This window comes from Ceratotherium simum, chromosome 6 (assembly GCF_057802395.1).
Source record: "Ceratotherium simum simum isolate JZ-2026a chromosome 6, ASM5780239v1, whole genome shotgun sequence".
In the NCBI taxonomy this organism is placed as follows: Eukaryota; Metazoa; Chordata; class Mammalia; order Perissodactyla; family Rhinocerotidae; genus Ceratotherium; species Ceratotherium simum.
This window is the reverse complement of record NC_141905.1, coordinates 19,786,915-19,804,194: the sequence shown is the minus strand read 5'-3', so window position 1 is coordinate 19,804,194 and position 17,280 is coordinate 19,786,915. Positions and strand designations below refer to the sequence as shown.

The window sequence follows — 17,280 nt, the reverse complement described above, 5'->3', positions numbered from 1 at the left end:
TATGCTGGTGGTTTCCAGGTTCTTCCACCACAAAGTTACCATTTTTCCTTTGGAAATTGACTAGTATACTGTGAGGGAGATATTCTAAGATTACACTGGTATCCTGCCCCCCACCAAACCTCTATTCCATTATTCCCTTTTATTAGTCGGCATCTTATTAGCATGGATGCTTGGGTTTTAATACTATTCAATGGGTTGTACTTCATTAATAGTATTATTTATTTGATTCTCAAGTTATCCCAGATTTGGCCCATGGAAGCTCCTTCAAGATGGCTCCTGTAGTTCTACTGACGTGTCCCCGCCAGTCTTTGAGCATGTCCTCATTTTTAAAAATTTTTTTTTAGTGAGGAAGATTAGCCTTGAGCTAACTTCCGTTGCCGATCCTCTTCTTTTTGCTGAGGAAGATTGGCCCTGGGCTAACATCTGTGCCCATCTTCCTCTACTCTATATGTAGGACGCCTGCCACAGCATGGCTTGATAAGTGGTGCGTAGGTCTGCACCTGGGATCCAAACCTGCGAACCCCGGGCCGCCGAAGTGGAGCACGCCAACTTAACCACCATGCCACCGGGCTGGCCCCTCATCCTAATTTTTCTGTACGAGATATTCCAGACTCATCTTGTAGTGGCCCTGCCTCAGGCCTAGAGTCAGCCATTCCTCCAAGGGGCTCCAATTCCTTTCACAGAAGATGGTGTTCAGAAATCAGGATCTGTGTGATTGGTGTGCTCATTGCTACTGGGATATTGTTGCTTCTAGGCTTTCTCAGTGGATAAAGATAAGAAAATATACATAAATGCATACATAAATGCACAGACACATATATCTATGTTTTCATATCTATCTGTGAGTATCTATACTAAAAACCATTCGTTTATACCAGTACTTCCAGTTCCTTTATAGCACACCTAAGTTCTTTCTGCCTCTACCCCTTTCCACAGTTGTAAGTAAATTCTCCAATACTGAGAAACTGGGCTCTCTTTATCCTCCATATATTTACTTACTTGTTCCATCAATTTAATTATTTAATTATTTGCTTATTTCTCAGTGTAACCTATCTCCCACCCTCCTGGCTGTCTGTTCCACCTGCTGCCCCTTTCCCCTCAGTGTGCCTCATCCTCTGGCACTGGTGGGCACATCACCAAGCATGCCACCATATGCCTCTTTGTGGCTTCCTCAGCATCCTGGGTGCTGGCGGGCAGAGGGGGCTCCTTCATGCCCCCCCTCTACCAACGAGGCACAGGAAGACAAGAGAAGGCCTGTTAACAATTTTGATCCCTGTCGCCAGTCACTGAGTTTATTAAGAACCAGGAATGTGTCTTGTTCATCTTTGCAGCCCTACAGCCTAGCAATATTGAGTTTGAAGTATTTGTTAATTGAATAAATACATGAAATAATAAATAAGCATGACATTTAGAAAGTGAAAAATACTATTTTCAATCATTTTTCAAACACTCATCCCTCCCAGAGGAACCATTTTTCTGCACCATCTATATTAATGGATAAAGTGGGCCACTCTGGTTGAAACTTCCCCCTGCCCCCTTTGAGGTGGGCAATGGACTGAATGTTTGTGTCCCCCAAAATTCGTATGTTGAAACTCTAATCCCAATATGATGGCATTAGGAGGTGGGGCCTTTGGGAGGTGATTTTTATGAGCTGGACCCCTCGTAATGGGATTGGTGCCCTTATAAGAAGAGGCCAGCTTCTTATAAGCAAGAAGACAACAGCAAGAAGCTGGCTGTCTGCAGTTTTCTCTCATTCCCTGTGTCCAATCTGTCAGAGAATATCCAAAATCCAAGCACCTTTCACCATCCCCACTTGCACTTCTCGGTGGCCACCATTAGGTCTTGTCTAGGGGATTGCAGTAACATTGTGACTGGTCTCTGGGCTTCTGCCCTTTATGGTCTCTTCCCAACAGAGCATCGGGGTTTTCCTGTTAAACGTTAAGTTGATCATGTCCCTCCACTGCTCAAAACCCTCCAGTGGCTCCCGTCTCCCTCAAGGTAAACACCGAAGTCCTTACAATTATGCGGCCCTGATGATCAAGCCTACCCATTGCCCTCTCTCACCTCATCTCCTACTACTCTCCCCTTTGTTGGCCACCTCAGGGCCTTTGCCCTGGCTGGGAGCTCCCACTGCCTGGGATATCTAATTAGTGAATAGGGCTGTAATTTGGAGGAACCAGTAGAATGTACCCTAATGCCAACCAGAGGTGATGCTGGCATGTGAAATGAAACCCCCTGTAGCTGATAGCCATTCGGGAGGCTGGAGTAGGAGATCATTTAGAAATTAGAGATAATGATAAGCTATAAAATTGATGATCACCATCCTAGTTCACTTTTCTAATCATAAAATAGAAATACCTTTAGATATCCACAATTTTGAAGGTGAGTGGCAGCATAGAACATAGCTAATCAGAGGTATTTCCTGGGATAATTCATATTTTCCTTTGGGATTTATTGTGAATGAGATTTTTGGTAGCTGATTTACCATTTCTGGGGTTTTATTTTGCTGGATCAGCTTGCATTCTCTGAGGCCTTTTCACCTGGCAGTGGGAGGGTATGATTTAAAATATGGTGGATGCAGGGGGAGGCCAGACTGGGTTTCTAACTTTCTTATGAACACTCGACGGCCAGTCCCTCATGGAGCTACTAATAATAGCCAATCCTTTTGGACACAAGCTAGGTGCCAGCCTTGGTGCTAAATGCTTTGCATAGATTATCTCATTTAATCCTCAGAAAACCGTACGATGTAAATACTATTATTAGCCCCATTTCTACAGATTAGGAAACTGAAGCTTAGAAAGGTTAAGTAACTGGAAGGTCAGACAGCTAGAAATGGCAGAGTTGAGGTAAAAACTCAGGTTTTCTTCTAATCCCCATGTAATGGTGTCTTGACACATCTTTACCACTACATTAGGACTGCATCAATATGTTGTTTTAAAGCACATAAAGTAAGAACTTGATTGCTTTTCTCTGATGTTTTGATGTTATATAGCAAGAAGTAAGTAAACAACTACATAACAAAATAAATAAATTAATAAAAAACAAAAATATTAATTAAAATAAAATGAAATGAATTAAAAAAAAATTGAAGCATGGTGTTAGGGAATAGGTACTTTTTGGCGTTATCCTAGAAGACCTGTCAGGCCACACTCCACTGTCTATTTTAAGTGTGGTGTCAGAATTAGCTCCAGCTTGTCGATTTGAAGAAAACTGTATAAACTGAGAGCCCTTGTTATTAGTGACTTGGTTTTGAACAGTAAATAAATGACCCTTTTTGGTATCATTAGAATGAATCCTTGGCAAATTCTCTTAGCAAGTTTCTGGCTGTTGGTCCCAATGCATATGGCAAGTTTATGGGGAGGTCTCTCGATTGACATCCCCAGAGACACGAATTTGCTGCCCATGGCACCTGAGGCCCGCCTATCCTCCACCCAAGTGTGTCCTGGGAGTGGGCTAGCATGAGAGAAGTGTCATGTGAGGAGTGTGCTGCTATTAGTTTTGACCTCTGCTGGTATGTGATAAAAGTTTTTGTTCAAAGTGCTTTAAAAATAACAAGCTTGTTGAAATAGTGTTTTAATTTAAAATTGAGTCTTATAGAAATGGCCTACTTGGAAAATGGCCTGTAGGGCCATACAGATGTCAAGGAGTTTTTGTGATCTAGGGTAGAGCCTCCAAAACATCTTCTCCTCATGGCACACACAGAAAAAGATAATATTTGCATTGCACATGTGGGTAAGCAGTGGGCACTCAAGGCCAGAGGTGGCTGCCTGGGACCTTGGGTGGACCCAGGACCCACCTACTACCCAAAGGTGGAGGGGATCAAGGTTTCCGCTCACCTGCCTGGCAAAGACCAGCAGGAGGGAAACTTTGATGGATGGTATTTTTAAACCCAGTCCTTAGATTTCTGCAAAGATACCTTTATGGGAAACTTCCCAATTCTTTAAGGTGTTTGATTATGAAGGTAAGTTCTCATTTGAGGGAATTCCAATTTCTGCAGTTTAATTTTTTAAAGAAAAATTGTTTACAGGGATTCTATATTTATATCTGTCTTAGGACACTTAAGATCATTAAAAAAATTAATAGGACCCCTACTTTCTAACAGAAGTGGATGTATGGTCATCTATAACATGATAGAATCTGAACTTCACTTCTATGACTTTGCTAACTGTGACTGGTTCTATCTTGATGGGCAATTTCTAAGGAAGCATTTTTAAAGTCAACACTTGGGCATTGATTATATAGAACTCATCAAAATTAGCAGATTTTCTCCCAAATGATCACCATCGTTTTAAAAATAATTAAGTATCCTTCTATGTGATGATCATAATTATGACCATGATGTAAATACATAAACTGCACCCCCTGATAGTTGGAAGAATGACAGATAGGAGGGCTGTATTGTCAGTAAAAAGACAGAAGATTCTTAAAAGCACCAACTGAGAGATGAAAGTGCTGGCCTGGAAACCACTAACCTTTGTACTGTGTCGTTAAGGTGAACACTGTCTGGGAGTGGAGCTAAGAGGCACTGGATCATCTATTTTGAGTTTCATGGTTCTTTATTCCTCTCTCTCATCATTTTGTGTTTCCAGCTGAGATGTTAAAACAAAGATTAGAAGACCTGGAGCAAGAGAAAAGCAGCCTGCACTTTCAGCTTCCTTCAAGGCAGCCGGCCCTTAGCAGCCTCCTGGGCCACCTGGGAGCACAGGCCCAGGCTGCCTTGCGCCGGGCCACTCAACAGTAAGTACCAGGGATTTCCACCACCTTCCTCTCTTCGGGGCTCTTCCTCTCTCGGCTCCCATGTAGTGAAGAGCTGGGAGGGGCTTAGCTGGAGAGACCCTCAGCTGCTTTTTCCTGGGAAGCATGCTTTTGTTGGTTGGGCAGGGGGGGTTCCTTCCAGAGTGAGAGACCAGTGTGGCTCATGCTCTCCTAAGAAGCCGTTTCTGTTAGTTGACAGAGAGACCCTCCACAGGCACAGCCACGGCCTGGGTGTTAAGCTTCCCCTGGGAATCCAACCTTCTGAGGAGGTGGGGGTGGATTTCCTCTTGTCAAGGGCAGCTCAGTCTTCTGTCATTGCGTTAGCCTGTAAGATCCACAGATGATCCCCTCTGACTGAGGGATGAAAACACATCCTCCTCCTGACTCTACCTCCAGTTCCTGAACAGCTTTTCCGGTTTCTGCTACCTGAGGGTCTCCTGGGATGGATAATATATAGAGAGCAATCCTGTTTCTAATCCAGTGGCTCTCAATCTTGTCTGTGTGTTTGAATCCTGTGGAGAGTTTTTAAATGTCCAGGTTCCACCCCAGACCAACTAAGTCAGGCTCTCTGAGGCTGTGTCCCACGCGCTGGCGTATTTGAAAAGTCTGAGAAGCACTGCTCTCATCTGTCTGCTTGCAACCTCTCTCCTTCGGTGAGGGCTTGAGAAGAACAGGTTTTTGATGAATACTATCAGCCTAATCACAATTCAGGTCTGCTTCTACTTAGGGGTAAACACAGCCACAGCAATTATACTTCATTTCCAGCTTCCAGTTGGCCCTGACAGTACAAGATTGTCTGGCCTATTCCTGTTAAGTATACACGGCATTATACATTTGGTTTATCCTGGTGTCTCCCCACAGCCTGTCTTAACAGTGAGGCCAATTCTTTTCTCATGTGCTGGCTCTGCAGATCTGCTGGGAGCACGCAGCATGGTGCCTGGCACCTGGTAGGTGCTTCCTTATAAACGTTTGTTGAATGAACTTTTATGCGGTCTTCTTAAAGAGCAGGTGACTTCCACCTCGCCATTTCTATTCTTTTTTCATCTGACATTGAGGTATCACCTCATTTCCTCTCCTTTTCTCACAATGGGATCCTTCCCAAATTGACTTATCACGTAATTCTTTCTTTCTTTTGTTCTTTGGGGTTATTCTTGTCCTCCGCTCCAGTCTTGGCACATTTTTAGCATCTGCTAGTGTATTCTGTTTCTATTTACTTAACAAGTGCTTACATAACAGTTACTAAGTGCTTTAACAAGTAACTCATTTTTTTTATTTTCATAAAATGTACCATTTCAACCATTAAGTGTACAGTTAAGTGGCATTAAGTATATCCACATTATTGTGCATCCATCACCACCATCCATTTCCAGAACTTTTTTTTATCTTCCCAAACTGAAGCTCTGTCTCCATTAAATACTAACTCTGCATTCCCCCCAGCCCCTGGCAACCACCATTCTACTTTCTGTCTCTATGAATTTGTCTCCTGTAGGTACCTCATATAAGTCGAATCATACAGTATTTGTCCTTTTCTGATGGGCTTATTTCACTTAGCATAATGTCCTCAATGTTCATCCATGTTGTGGCATGTGTCAGAATTTCCTTCCTTTTTAAGGCTGAATAATATTCCATTGTATGGATGTACCACAATTTGCTTATCTGTTCTTCCTTTGATGGCCAGGAAGTAACTCATTTAATCCTCAAGAGAATTCTAGGGGGTAGTACTATTTTATATGTTGATATCCGTGTCTATATGGAAATCTACATCATCATCCTCTATATCTATATCTGTACTTAAAGATGGGGAAACGAGGCCCAGGAGAGGTTAAGGGCCTTATGCAGACCACCCAGTGGTGGGTGCTAAGCCCAGGCACAAACCCGGCCATCTGGCTTGAAGTCCCTGCTTGGAAGTAGCACACTGCACTGCCTTTCTAAGTCTGAGCTGGCAAAGGCTTTTCAATTATTGTCTCTTTAGTCTATATGTGATTTGGATGGAGAGCGATGCTTTTGTTATGGTCTTGGCTGAGTTTCTCATAGAACACGATGAGCAAAAATAAAGGCAATATCATGCATTCTCACTCAATTAGGTTACACCATCTGACATTTCTTATATTTGACTGTTTGTGACCTATCAAGATAGCAGTTTCATAGGGCTCAACCTAATAGGGTCAACCTAATAGTACAGGTCTTTGTTAACCATTTGTGAAGCCAATGTAAACTGTTAGCTCACCTTGTTAACTATTCTCCTCTCTCCTTTTCCTCACAGGAGGTACCTGTACAACATGTTTTTAGTTCCCATTCACTTTTTGAGCCCACTGTGATCTGCTTTCTATCTCTATCACTACCAAAGTCAGCAATGATTTTCTAGTTGTTACATTTAAAAGGCATTTTTCAATTCTTATTCTGCTCTACCTCACTGCATTGTCTAGAACTTTTAATCACTCAAATTCATTCCTAAAACTCTCTCTCTCCTTAGGTTTCATGATTCAGCCTTTCCTGGTCTTCTTGCTACCTTGTTGGCCAGTCTTCTCAATCTCTTACAAGCTCCTCTTCTTCTCCCTGTCTCCTTAATATTTATGTTCCTCTGTCTTCTGTTCCAGCCTATCCTCTCTTTTCACTTTATGTACTCTTTCTGGATGATCTCAAATACACCCATGCTTCAGATACCATTAATGTACTAATTTCCCTCTGATTTCTGTCTCTAACCCTGATCTCTCTCCAGAGTTCCAACCTACAATTCAGCTTTCTATTGAACATTTCCCTGACCTTTACTAAGTTCACTATTTTTATCCTTATTTTTTCCTAAAAAGTTTACCATCTTTTCATCCTTGCCTTTATACTATTTTCAGAAACTATTTATTAAATTTACTATCATTCTCCCCAGTCAGCCCCATCTTCTATATCCCAATCTCAGTGACTTATGCCACCATCCACCCAGTTACCCAGGCAAGAACTTTGAGACATCCTTGGCTCCTTCCTTTGCCTTACTCCCTGATGTCATTGGTTACCAAGTCCTGTTGGTTCTACTGTCTACCTCTATCTCATTCCCACTCAGTGTGCTCACCTCAGGTCAATGCCTTTGTTCTGCTTTAAAATTTGTAACCTGGATTATTGCAGTGGTCTCCTTGCTGGTATTCCTGACTCCAATATTATTCCCTCTAATTCATCTTCCACAATGCCACAGATGGAAATATCGTGTCTTGCTCAATGGCCCTCTCTTCTTTCAGGATAAAATCCATTCTGCTTAGCATGACAAGCAAAGATTGTCCAATCCAGCTCCTGCCCAGCTTCCCAGCAGCCCAGAATTCAACTAGCTGTTACCAGCACCTGCAAGCCACACATACTAGAGTATTAGATGTTACATAAATGGTCTGAATGTTTTCTAAATTCTATGATCTTGCACATGCCCCACTGTTGTCACCTAACTGTTGCTCATTCTTCAAGACTCAGCTCAGCTACCATCCTTGTGAAGCCTTGCCCATAAGTCACACCGTCTCCCCCTTGAATTACTGGAGCACCTAGAATGGCCTCACCCCTGTCTTGGCTCTTAAATCTGTTTCCTTCAATATCTGTCTGCTCTGACAGACAAGAGCTTCTTGAGGACAAAACTGTACTGTATTTATCTTTTTATTCCTAGAGACTAGAACAGTGGCTGACCCATAATAAGTATTCCATAAATAGTCACTGAATAAATGAATGTGATACATATGTGTATATATCCAACTGTGGGTTCACTTTTGTGAATATCTATTGAGAGAGAGAGAGAGAGAGAGAGAGAGAGAGAGAGAGAGAGAGAGAGAGAGAACATTCACTCTAATGTGGTTCAGTTGCCCTAGAGAAAATCCTCCTTCAGCCTTTCTTCTGACACCCCAGTGAGAAGGACTTTCAAGTATCTTGATAGAACCCTGGACTGGAGGTCAGGAAACCTGGGTTCTGGTCCTGTCTCTTCCACTGACCAGCTGCATATGACCTGGCGTAGTTTCCTAACTTCTCCACACTTCACTCTCCTCATCAGAAAACGAGAGGATTGAATTGATCACTGTTTTCCAAACTCCAGTTATTTATTGTTATCTTAGCTTTTCTTTTGCCAAATCCACCTGTCCTATTATTAACACAATTAGAAAATAATGACTCAAAATCAACTTCCTTCTTATATTTTTCTAATGTGTGTTAACATAATTATACAGTTATTAATAATTTTTGAAGAATTGTCTTTCACTGTGCCAACTGCCCATCTAGCCTATGACATTTGTCATCAACAGGGTTATCTGGACTTGCAGGTCTCCCCTGAATCAGGGGCTGTGGCTACAGGTCTCACAGCGGCCAGCAGGGGGACATGTGCCGGGCTGGAGCTCACAGCCCAGAGCTTGGACAAAAAGGTTTCTCACGGGCCAGGGGCTCTCTCTGACTCAAGGGGGAAATAGAATACTTTCTAATGAACTGTACTTTTCCTATAGAAATAAAATGGCTGTATTGACATGGAAAATTTTCATTAGTAATTTATAACACAAATAAGTGCCTCCTAACCTTTTTGGGATCAAATATTTCTTTGAGAATCTGATAAAAGCTATAGACTTCTTTCATCCCCAAACCACATGTGTACAAACATACAAACCATCGCATGCAGTTTCAGGAGCCTCACAGATCTTCTGAGGCTTATCCATTTGCTCTTTAGGGGGTCTTTGTATCTCAGGTTAAGAAAATTTGGTTTAGAATAAGATTTAAGGAAGTGGAAACACCCAAGTACAACCAGGAACTTCATTTTTAATTTTTACCGCCACTTTCTTCTTAATAATCCCTGTTTAATTCAGCTTTTATAAAAGATGTTTAATTCTCTGAGTCTTGTGTAGAATACCACCCTGAATCACACTTGACTTGTCCAGGTCCTTCTGGCAGCCAGATTGTTTAACTGCTACCTTCAGGGGCTAACGGGGCTCCTCTAATAGCAGATATGGTTACTCCAATGGTTTGGCACCCCATCCCTCTCTGTTTTTGAGTTCCCCACTGCACAGTAATATAACTGATTCACTGGGGTGTCTCCTCCCAGTGGAGGCACCATGATTTTATTATTTTCCAATCTCTGTTGTGCTCTGTTGAACACATCTTTCCATTTATTTTTGATGTCTTGGGCAGATAACACAAACATCTGGGTCATTTTTGGTTACTGATGTTCATCCAGTCTAGTTTGAAACTTCAATTATACATCCAATTCAAATCTTTCCCTCACCAGCATTTGTGATCCTCTCCTTGTTGGTCATCACTGCCTCCCTGGCTAATAGAGGCTGGGATACGCCCTGTATATAGATGTTGACACGCCCAGTCTCCTGTGGGACTCACGTTTGAGTTCCCCAGAGGGCACCGCAGGGCCTCCCCACTGCCCAGATCCTGTTGTGGACACAACCTCCTCCACCTGACCTGGGCAACTACCACTTTTCACATATCACTCAGCCTCTTTCTGTGGGGTCCTCTTGCTCAATGGGCACACTTTTTGGGAGGATAACTTTTGTGATATCCACTTGATTAACTGGAAGCTCACATGTCTTTGCCACACTGAATGGTGGGCATTCAGGCCGCCCGTTACAGACGTTCTCTGCCCTGCCTGGCTCTCCAATTCCTTTATCCCTGCTCGAGGGGCTGTGATACATCAGAAAGCTGATTGCATAAGCAGATGTTGCAGCAGACACTTGATGCCCTGTGTCCCAATACCTTGGCCTTCCTCTGATTTCCACTCCAGCCATGGACAGTTTTGTGCTCACTGATAACTTTCCACCTCAGGCTCCCAACGGGTTCATTTGCCACAGGGCCTTCTCTGAAGCTTGTGAGGAAGGGGATGGATAATCAACACTCAGCCACTGGGTTGGGAGTTGGTGGATAAATGCCCAGCCTATCCAGCTGCTAGGGGGACAATTCCAAGGCCTCTTCCACACATTCTTTCCAGAAGGTTCCTAGTAGGATTGAACCCCAGTTGCCCATGTGGTGATCAGCTCAGTAATGCACCGTTGATTGACTTTTCCTCCTTCTCACTCCCTCACTCCAGTTTCTTGGGAATCACTTCTCCAAAAACCAGCCCAAACTCAGATCCTTGTCTCAGACTCTGCTATTAGACAGATATCCGTGTTGGAGGATCAGATGTCCGTCTTTCCTCCTTCAGGGCACTCCCAATCTTTACAAGTGAGTCTAGTGGGTTTCCTTTTATTTCACTTGGTTTGAATGGGAGAGTTTACTCCTTCTTTGCCGCATGTGGGGCTAGGGGAAGGGGAAGGAAAAGCATCTCTCATGAAGATTCCATTTCCTACTCGGGCAACGGGTGTGTGTGTGTTGAGAGTGGTGGTTGATTGTGGTAGCATTGCTTGTGCAGCCCCTGGGGTGGGGCCTCCTACCCCCTGTTGGAGGTTTAGAATGGAGGGCATTTAGGCCTGTGTCCTTCAGCTTGAGCTTCTAATTCTGGAGCAACCAGAAAATTCCAACTCAATATCCTGTCACAGCCATGATCAGAAGAGAACAGAAAGGCATCTCTTCTTGCTGTGTCTTTCACCCCGTCAAGAGAAAGTTGTTTTTTCCTTTCTCATAAGAGAGGAATTTATCCAATTATTGTACATATGACTGATAATTTTCTCATTAACACTTTGCATTTCTCTGATTATATGGTTTTTCCCATTGGACCTTCACCAATCTGTACATTAAAACTGGTCATGTTTACAACCTAAATTGTGTGTGTGCAAAGTGTCCTTTATCAAAGGCCCTTTCCCAATGGATAACTTAAAACACAAGTAAACAAAATACAACAAAGTTTAGAAACAAAGATATATAATAGTCTACCAGTGGGGCTTGTCAAGGCAGAGCTCTGGTTTGCCTGTCAAATGTTTCCTGCTCATGTCCTTCCTTTCCTATGGGAACAGAAGAGGGAACTGTCTTGTGGCTCATGATGCTTCTGGATGGAGTCATTTTTCTTCTGACTTCCTCTCTTCTCTTTGAAACATGTGTTTCTTTATTTCCATTTAATTGTCGCGTTGGGACCATCACACCCTAGAATTCAGTGACAGTCAGCTCTAAGTTCACAGATTGGTGTGAAGATACACTGCATAAGGCTAGGAAATAACTATTACAGACACATTTTACCAGAGTCGTAAAACGAGATGGCTACGTTACGGTACAGCATAAAAATGATCAGTATTACCAACGTGCCACAATATGTTTCTGAACCCTGCATCAGAGCTTGAGTTGAGGAGGCAAACAGGAACTAGCATGGCATGTGTCCCACTCCCAAGAGACCCACTGCTGACCCCTTGTCATTGCCTCAAGAGGAGAAGGGAGGAAGGAAGAGAGAGAAAAATAAGTTGAGGTGACCCACAGAGGACTCCTCAGAACTTGTTAGAATTAGAGGATTATAAATAAAAGCTTCCAGATAAAGGTCTTCCATGTCATCCTCTCTGCTCAAATTCACCTGAAGTCTGTCTTGAAGTCAGTTGCATCGGCACAGCTATTATAAACCCAAATTAAACTCAAATAAATATTCGTGTGTCCCTTTTGCAGAGCAGTCATTGCTATGAGTGGGATAAGACTAAAACAATGATGTTCAGTTTCCTAAGGAATATGACTTTTACTCCATTCTCCTTACTTTCTAGACCCAAATCGTACATATAAAGGAAGAACTATAAAGCTACCTGTATTGTGCCTGGCAATTGTACAATATTCGATTGTGCTATCAGACTGTCTTCGATAATTTATGACACTGTTGGATGAGGAAGCACACTATTTCTAGATTTAAAGCACACTTCAGTGATTATATGACTGGCCCAAACCACTTCTTTTTCAGCATCTTCCCAGAGAGGGAGAGAGGGAACACATAAGTGATGTGACGTAAATTTGGTAGACTAGTCATCCATAGAGAGCAGCGATTAGCAATGGTTTGCAGAAGGGCCGCACTCAACTCTTGTTGCCAGAAAGTCATCTCAACTGAGGTTTTCCCAACTGTGACAATGAGAGCATTGGCCTTGATAAATTTTGGTCCTTTCCTTGACTGAAATTCTACAATTCCAGCAGTGGCACAAAACAGCAATTTTTCTGGCACCGTGAAGACTGGCATTCCCGTCTGGGAAAGGGACCCTCTGTGTTACACATACGACTGTGTAAACCACGGCAATTGCCATGAGCCATTCTGGCATGGGATGTCCTAGCAGGGGGATTGTCTGGCCTCTCCTCTGCCCTATGGGTATTCTCACTCCAGACACTTCTGAGGTGGCCCCGTGAGCAGAGGGAGGGCTCCGGAGGGCCCAGGACCCTGGGGTGCTGGCTGGGGAGGAAGGTGGTGACGTGGGTGCTTCACAGGCAGACATTCATTAACCACCTGGCTCAGGAAACGTCGACACCCAGAAGGTGTTTCATTCTTTTCTCAATATTGCTAGACTAGGGCACTCACAAAAGTCACGTGATGAGTGTTATCACTGGGATGAAAATGTTCTCCTGTGCAATTTGGAGCTAAACTTTTCAATGGTGTAGAATCTCATTTTACAAATATGTTTTATCCTTCTTTAAATGATGGATGGGAAAGACAAAAGTAGAAAGGCCAGGACTTTTCCAGCACTGGACAGCCCCAGATGGGGGCCTGCAGGAAACCCTGGGGCTGAGGGTGGGGTCTTAGACCCCTGAGTCCCTATTGGCACTGTGTACTGTTCTAACTTACCAACCCTTGTGTTTTTAATTCTTGCCCCTGAGGGATTTGCTCATTTTACATACTGATTAGTTTATAGCAGCAATGCTAATTTGCACTGACATTAGGGATTACACATTGAGAATTATTAAATGTAAAGGGAACAACATTGTAGAAGGAAGAGGGAGCATGGCTCAGAGGAATGAAGATTTGAAAGATGGAAACCTGTCCCTTGCTTCATTGCTGAGCACAGTGTGTCCTGGGGCGATCACTCAGCTGTCTGTGATGGCTTTCTATACCCAGAGTCAAAGTCTGAGACAGAGAGAGGAGTTTTGGTTAATCACACAGGCTTTTCTTATGGATTAAGTAATGAGTGTGATTAACAATAATGTGGAGACTTCCCAGTTACCCACCTGTAGCTCCTCTGTAGCTAATTTTCAATTCTATGTTGATTTCCTTCAATAACTTCCATCCTGACCCAGATGGTATCTATTTAGGAAATTCAGGAAACTCTTAGTATTTGCATAAGCAGAGCAAATTGGGAAATAAATTAGTGCAAAGCAATGATCTAATGCAATAGGAAGCTGAATATAAACGACTTCTGGATTTCCTAGGCCACAGACTCATTAGATCATTTAACAAATATTTGCTAAGCCCCTACTCAGTGCTGGGCACTGGGGACAACAACATGAGATGAGCTCGGTCTCTCTCCTCTGAGGCTCACTGTCTAGAAGGAGCGGCTGTGTGAACAGGCTGAGCCTCTGAAGCCGTTAAGAGGAAGCACGTCCCATTCCCACAGACATCAATAGCTGGTGATGGTTTCATTCCAGAGACTTCCTCTTCCAATACATGTAAAGATCCTCAGAAACATTTCTTCTTCAATTTCTGTTACTCTGTATAGGACAGTGTGTCCACAGGACATGAGCACAGCGTTCATTTTCCTGATGCAAACTTTGAGACACGAGGGATGGTAAACCAAGCTCCCGGAGGACAGAGGTCTTCTGTCTCCTTCCCTCTATGACCCCAGAGAGAGGGTGGGGAATTCGGTGCTGCCCAGTGGTCATTTGTTGAATAAATTTGATCCCATAACCAGCCATATATGGAAGGCATTGTCATCATCATTCTCATTTTAAAAATGAGGAAGTAAGGTTCAGAGAGGTTAGGTAAGTCCAAGGACACACAGCTAGGAAAAGACAGAATTAAGGCTCAAATCATGGTCCTCTGCCTCCAGGTGCTGAGCCCTCCCTGTCATTCTCAGCTGCCCTTGTTGAATAGTGAGCAAGGGGGCTTAATCAGTGGATGTGGGTGGCACATGACTAGATGCCAGGAGGAAACAGGAATGTATAATCTTGCTGTGAGCCTAAAGGGTATATGTGTCCAGGAAAGGGCTAGAAAGTGGGAATCAGCTTGATGCATCACTGACTCCTCAACTCTGCTTCTTGCTGCTATGTGACCAAGAGCAAATCACTTAATCTCCCTGACACTCTGCTTCCTCACTGACAAAACTGTAATAATATCTTCCTCTCAGGTCTGTAATGAAAAGTGAGTGTGATAAAAATGGTAATGTCTGGTGTACAGTAAATTCTCAATACGTACTAGTTTTATTTTACTATTATCAGTTTAAAAATTTTTATTAGTGCTACTCTTATTATTTGCCTTTAAGCACATGAAACAGAGAGAGTAACAGGTCTTAAAATGTTACAAAATTGTGTGGTATGTTACACTAAGTAAGCATTTTCCAGGATTATTCAGAGAATTCCAGGAATAGAAGCAAGGCCACTTTTCCCGTAGCTGCTGTTCTAACTTAGAAAAGCTGAGATGACACATTTTCTACCATTGTTTCTAAAAATATTAGGGCTGCTTCAATGCAGGGCTCAGTTGCTCACTTATTTCGTAAGTGCCGCGTTAAGATTTGGGAAGTGGGAGAGTCGCTTCTGCCTTTCAGCTCCTTCGGTAATTGGTTGGAGCCTTGGGCTGAGCATTTATCCACTGCCTTGTATTTTCCTGTCAGTGAGTTTGTCTCCCCTGTTCTGTGCAGGAACCAGGCCTTCTTACTGCTGGGTCCCCAGCACCCAAGCACAAGCCATGGCACATTGTAAGGGGGCTTAGTGATGACTTTTCTTTTTCTGAATGAAATGGGGTAGGAGTGAAAGGAAATGAACAGAGCACAACACGTATTAGGATCAGTTACTCATTTTCTTTTCTAGGAAACGTGGAGGGAGTGAGACCCTGTGCGAATGTACAAATTAGAACATGCAGCTTCATGCTTCTGCTTGATGAGCCCTGGAGTCAACACGCATGTGGCAGCCAACTTCTAGCTGTGTGGAAGGAGAGGAGGGGACAGGTTTAGTTTATGCCACAAACTGTCAGCAGCTATAGATACCTGTGTCTCTGCAGGGGAAGATGCCGTTGATCATTAACGTATGAGTGAGATTCATTTCCGACACAGACATGTCCATTTTGTCCAAGGGCTATAACAGGTTGGCTATGTTAAAATATTTAATAGTATAGCTACTTAGTGTATGTAGTAGAAAATATTTTTATTATAGTTATAAAAATAATACATGCTCACTATAGAAAACTTAGAAAATAAAAGATGGGCCAAAAGAAGTAAGCCCAGCACCCAGAGATAAGAGCTGATAGCATTTTGGTGGGTATTTTCGTATCTTTTATTTTATATGTGTGTTATTTTTATAATAGTTGTTCATATTACCATAATACCCGCTTTAAAAAACAGCACTGTATAGTGAACATTTTCTATGCAGTTATGTCGTCTTTGGTGACCTAATTTCAGCGGCTGCATGGCTCTCCTGACGGTTGGCTGTGCCATGGTTTATTACTCTAGTCCTCATTTGGGGCTGCAATTACTGTGTTTTCAGTTTTTGGATACTAAGAAAAAATGTGGTATTTTCGTAGCTAATCTTTGTGTGCATCTCTGATTATTTGTGTACAATGAATTCTTAGATGTGGGAATGTAAGATCCAAAGTTATGTTACATTCTAAGTCTAGTTCCTATCCCCTACGCTCATCAAGGAATTATGGTTTATGAAAACTTTTGCCAGTTTGCTAGGTGAAAAATGATATTTTATATGTTTTGAATTTGCATTTAAAACCATTTTTGATGATAAAACATTTTCCTTAACCTTTTGTAATTCCTTTTTATGAATTTCTGATAGGTGTGCTTATCTTTTTCTTCTTAATTTGATAGAACTCTTGAAATTAGCAATATTTTTCTCTTTTCCTGACCCATAAGTGGCAATATTTTTCCCACCTTGTCGTTTGCCTTGTGATTTTAATTGATGCTGTTTTCTTAGACGTAGTTTCCTTGAATTGTTGACATAGTTTTCTTAGGGTAAATTTTTTTCTGTCCACTGCATTGAGTTAGAAATTGAGTACCTTAGGGAGGAATGTATCAACCTTTAATGATCAAACCTGCAAGTTTACAAAGACAACTCACCAGCATGAGGCTCCAGCCTGTGCTGCATTTTCACCAGCACGGCTTTCACCAAATATGCCATCTCCTGCAAGAGTAAGAGGAAGCCAAACAGGTGTTCAGTGGTTTTTCACTGTCTTTTAGCAAAACCTTTGCTGAGAAGCTTAGACGCACGCATCTGCAAATCTGCAAAAATCAGACCTCCTTTTAATCTCCACAGCCAAGGTCAACTCTGGAATTTTGCTCTCTCTGGGTGGTCAAGGCAGTGCTGTCTAATAACATTATTTTATTTAATTAATTTATTTTTTTGCTGAGGAAGATTGGCCTTGAGCTAACATCTGTTGCCAATCTTCCTCTTTTTGTTTGAGGAAGATTCGCCCTAAGCTAACATCTGTGCGCATCTTCTTCTATCTGGTATGTGGCATAGCCACTGATGAGTGGTGTG

General features: G+C 42.6%; 1 protein-coding gene across 1 annotated transcript in view; it reads left to right on the top strand.

Annotated features, from left to right (window-relative positions):
- The window catches only part of DISC1 (DISC1 scaffold protein), a 345,468-nt gene that overhangs the window by 82,003 nt on the left and 246,185 nt on the right, over positions 1-17,280 (top strand). The window contains exon 4 of the mRNA XM_014788932.2: positions 4,590-4,737. Coding sequence (XP_014644418.2) covers positions 4,590-4,737 — 148 coding nt within the window. The remainder of the gene's footprint in view (positions 1-4,589; positions 4,738-17,280) is intronic.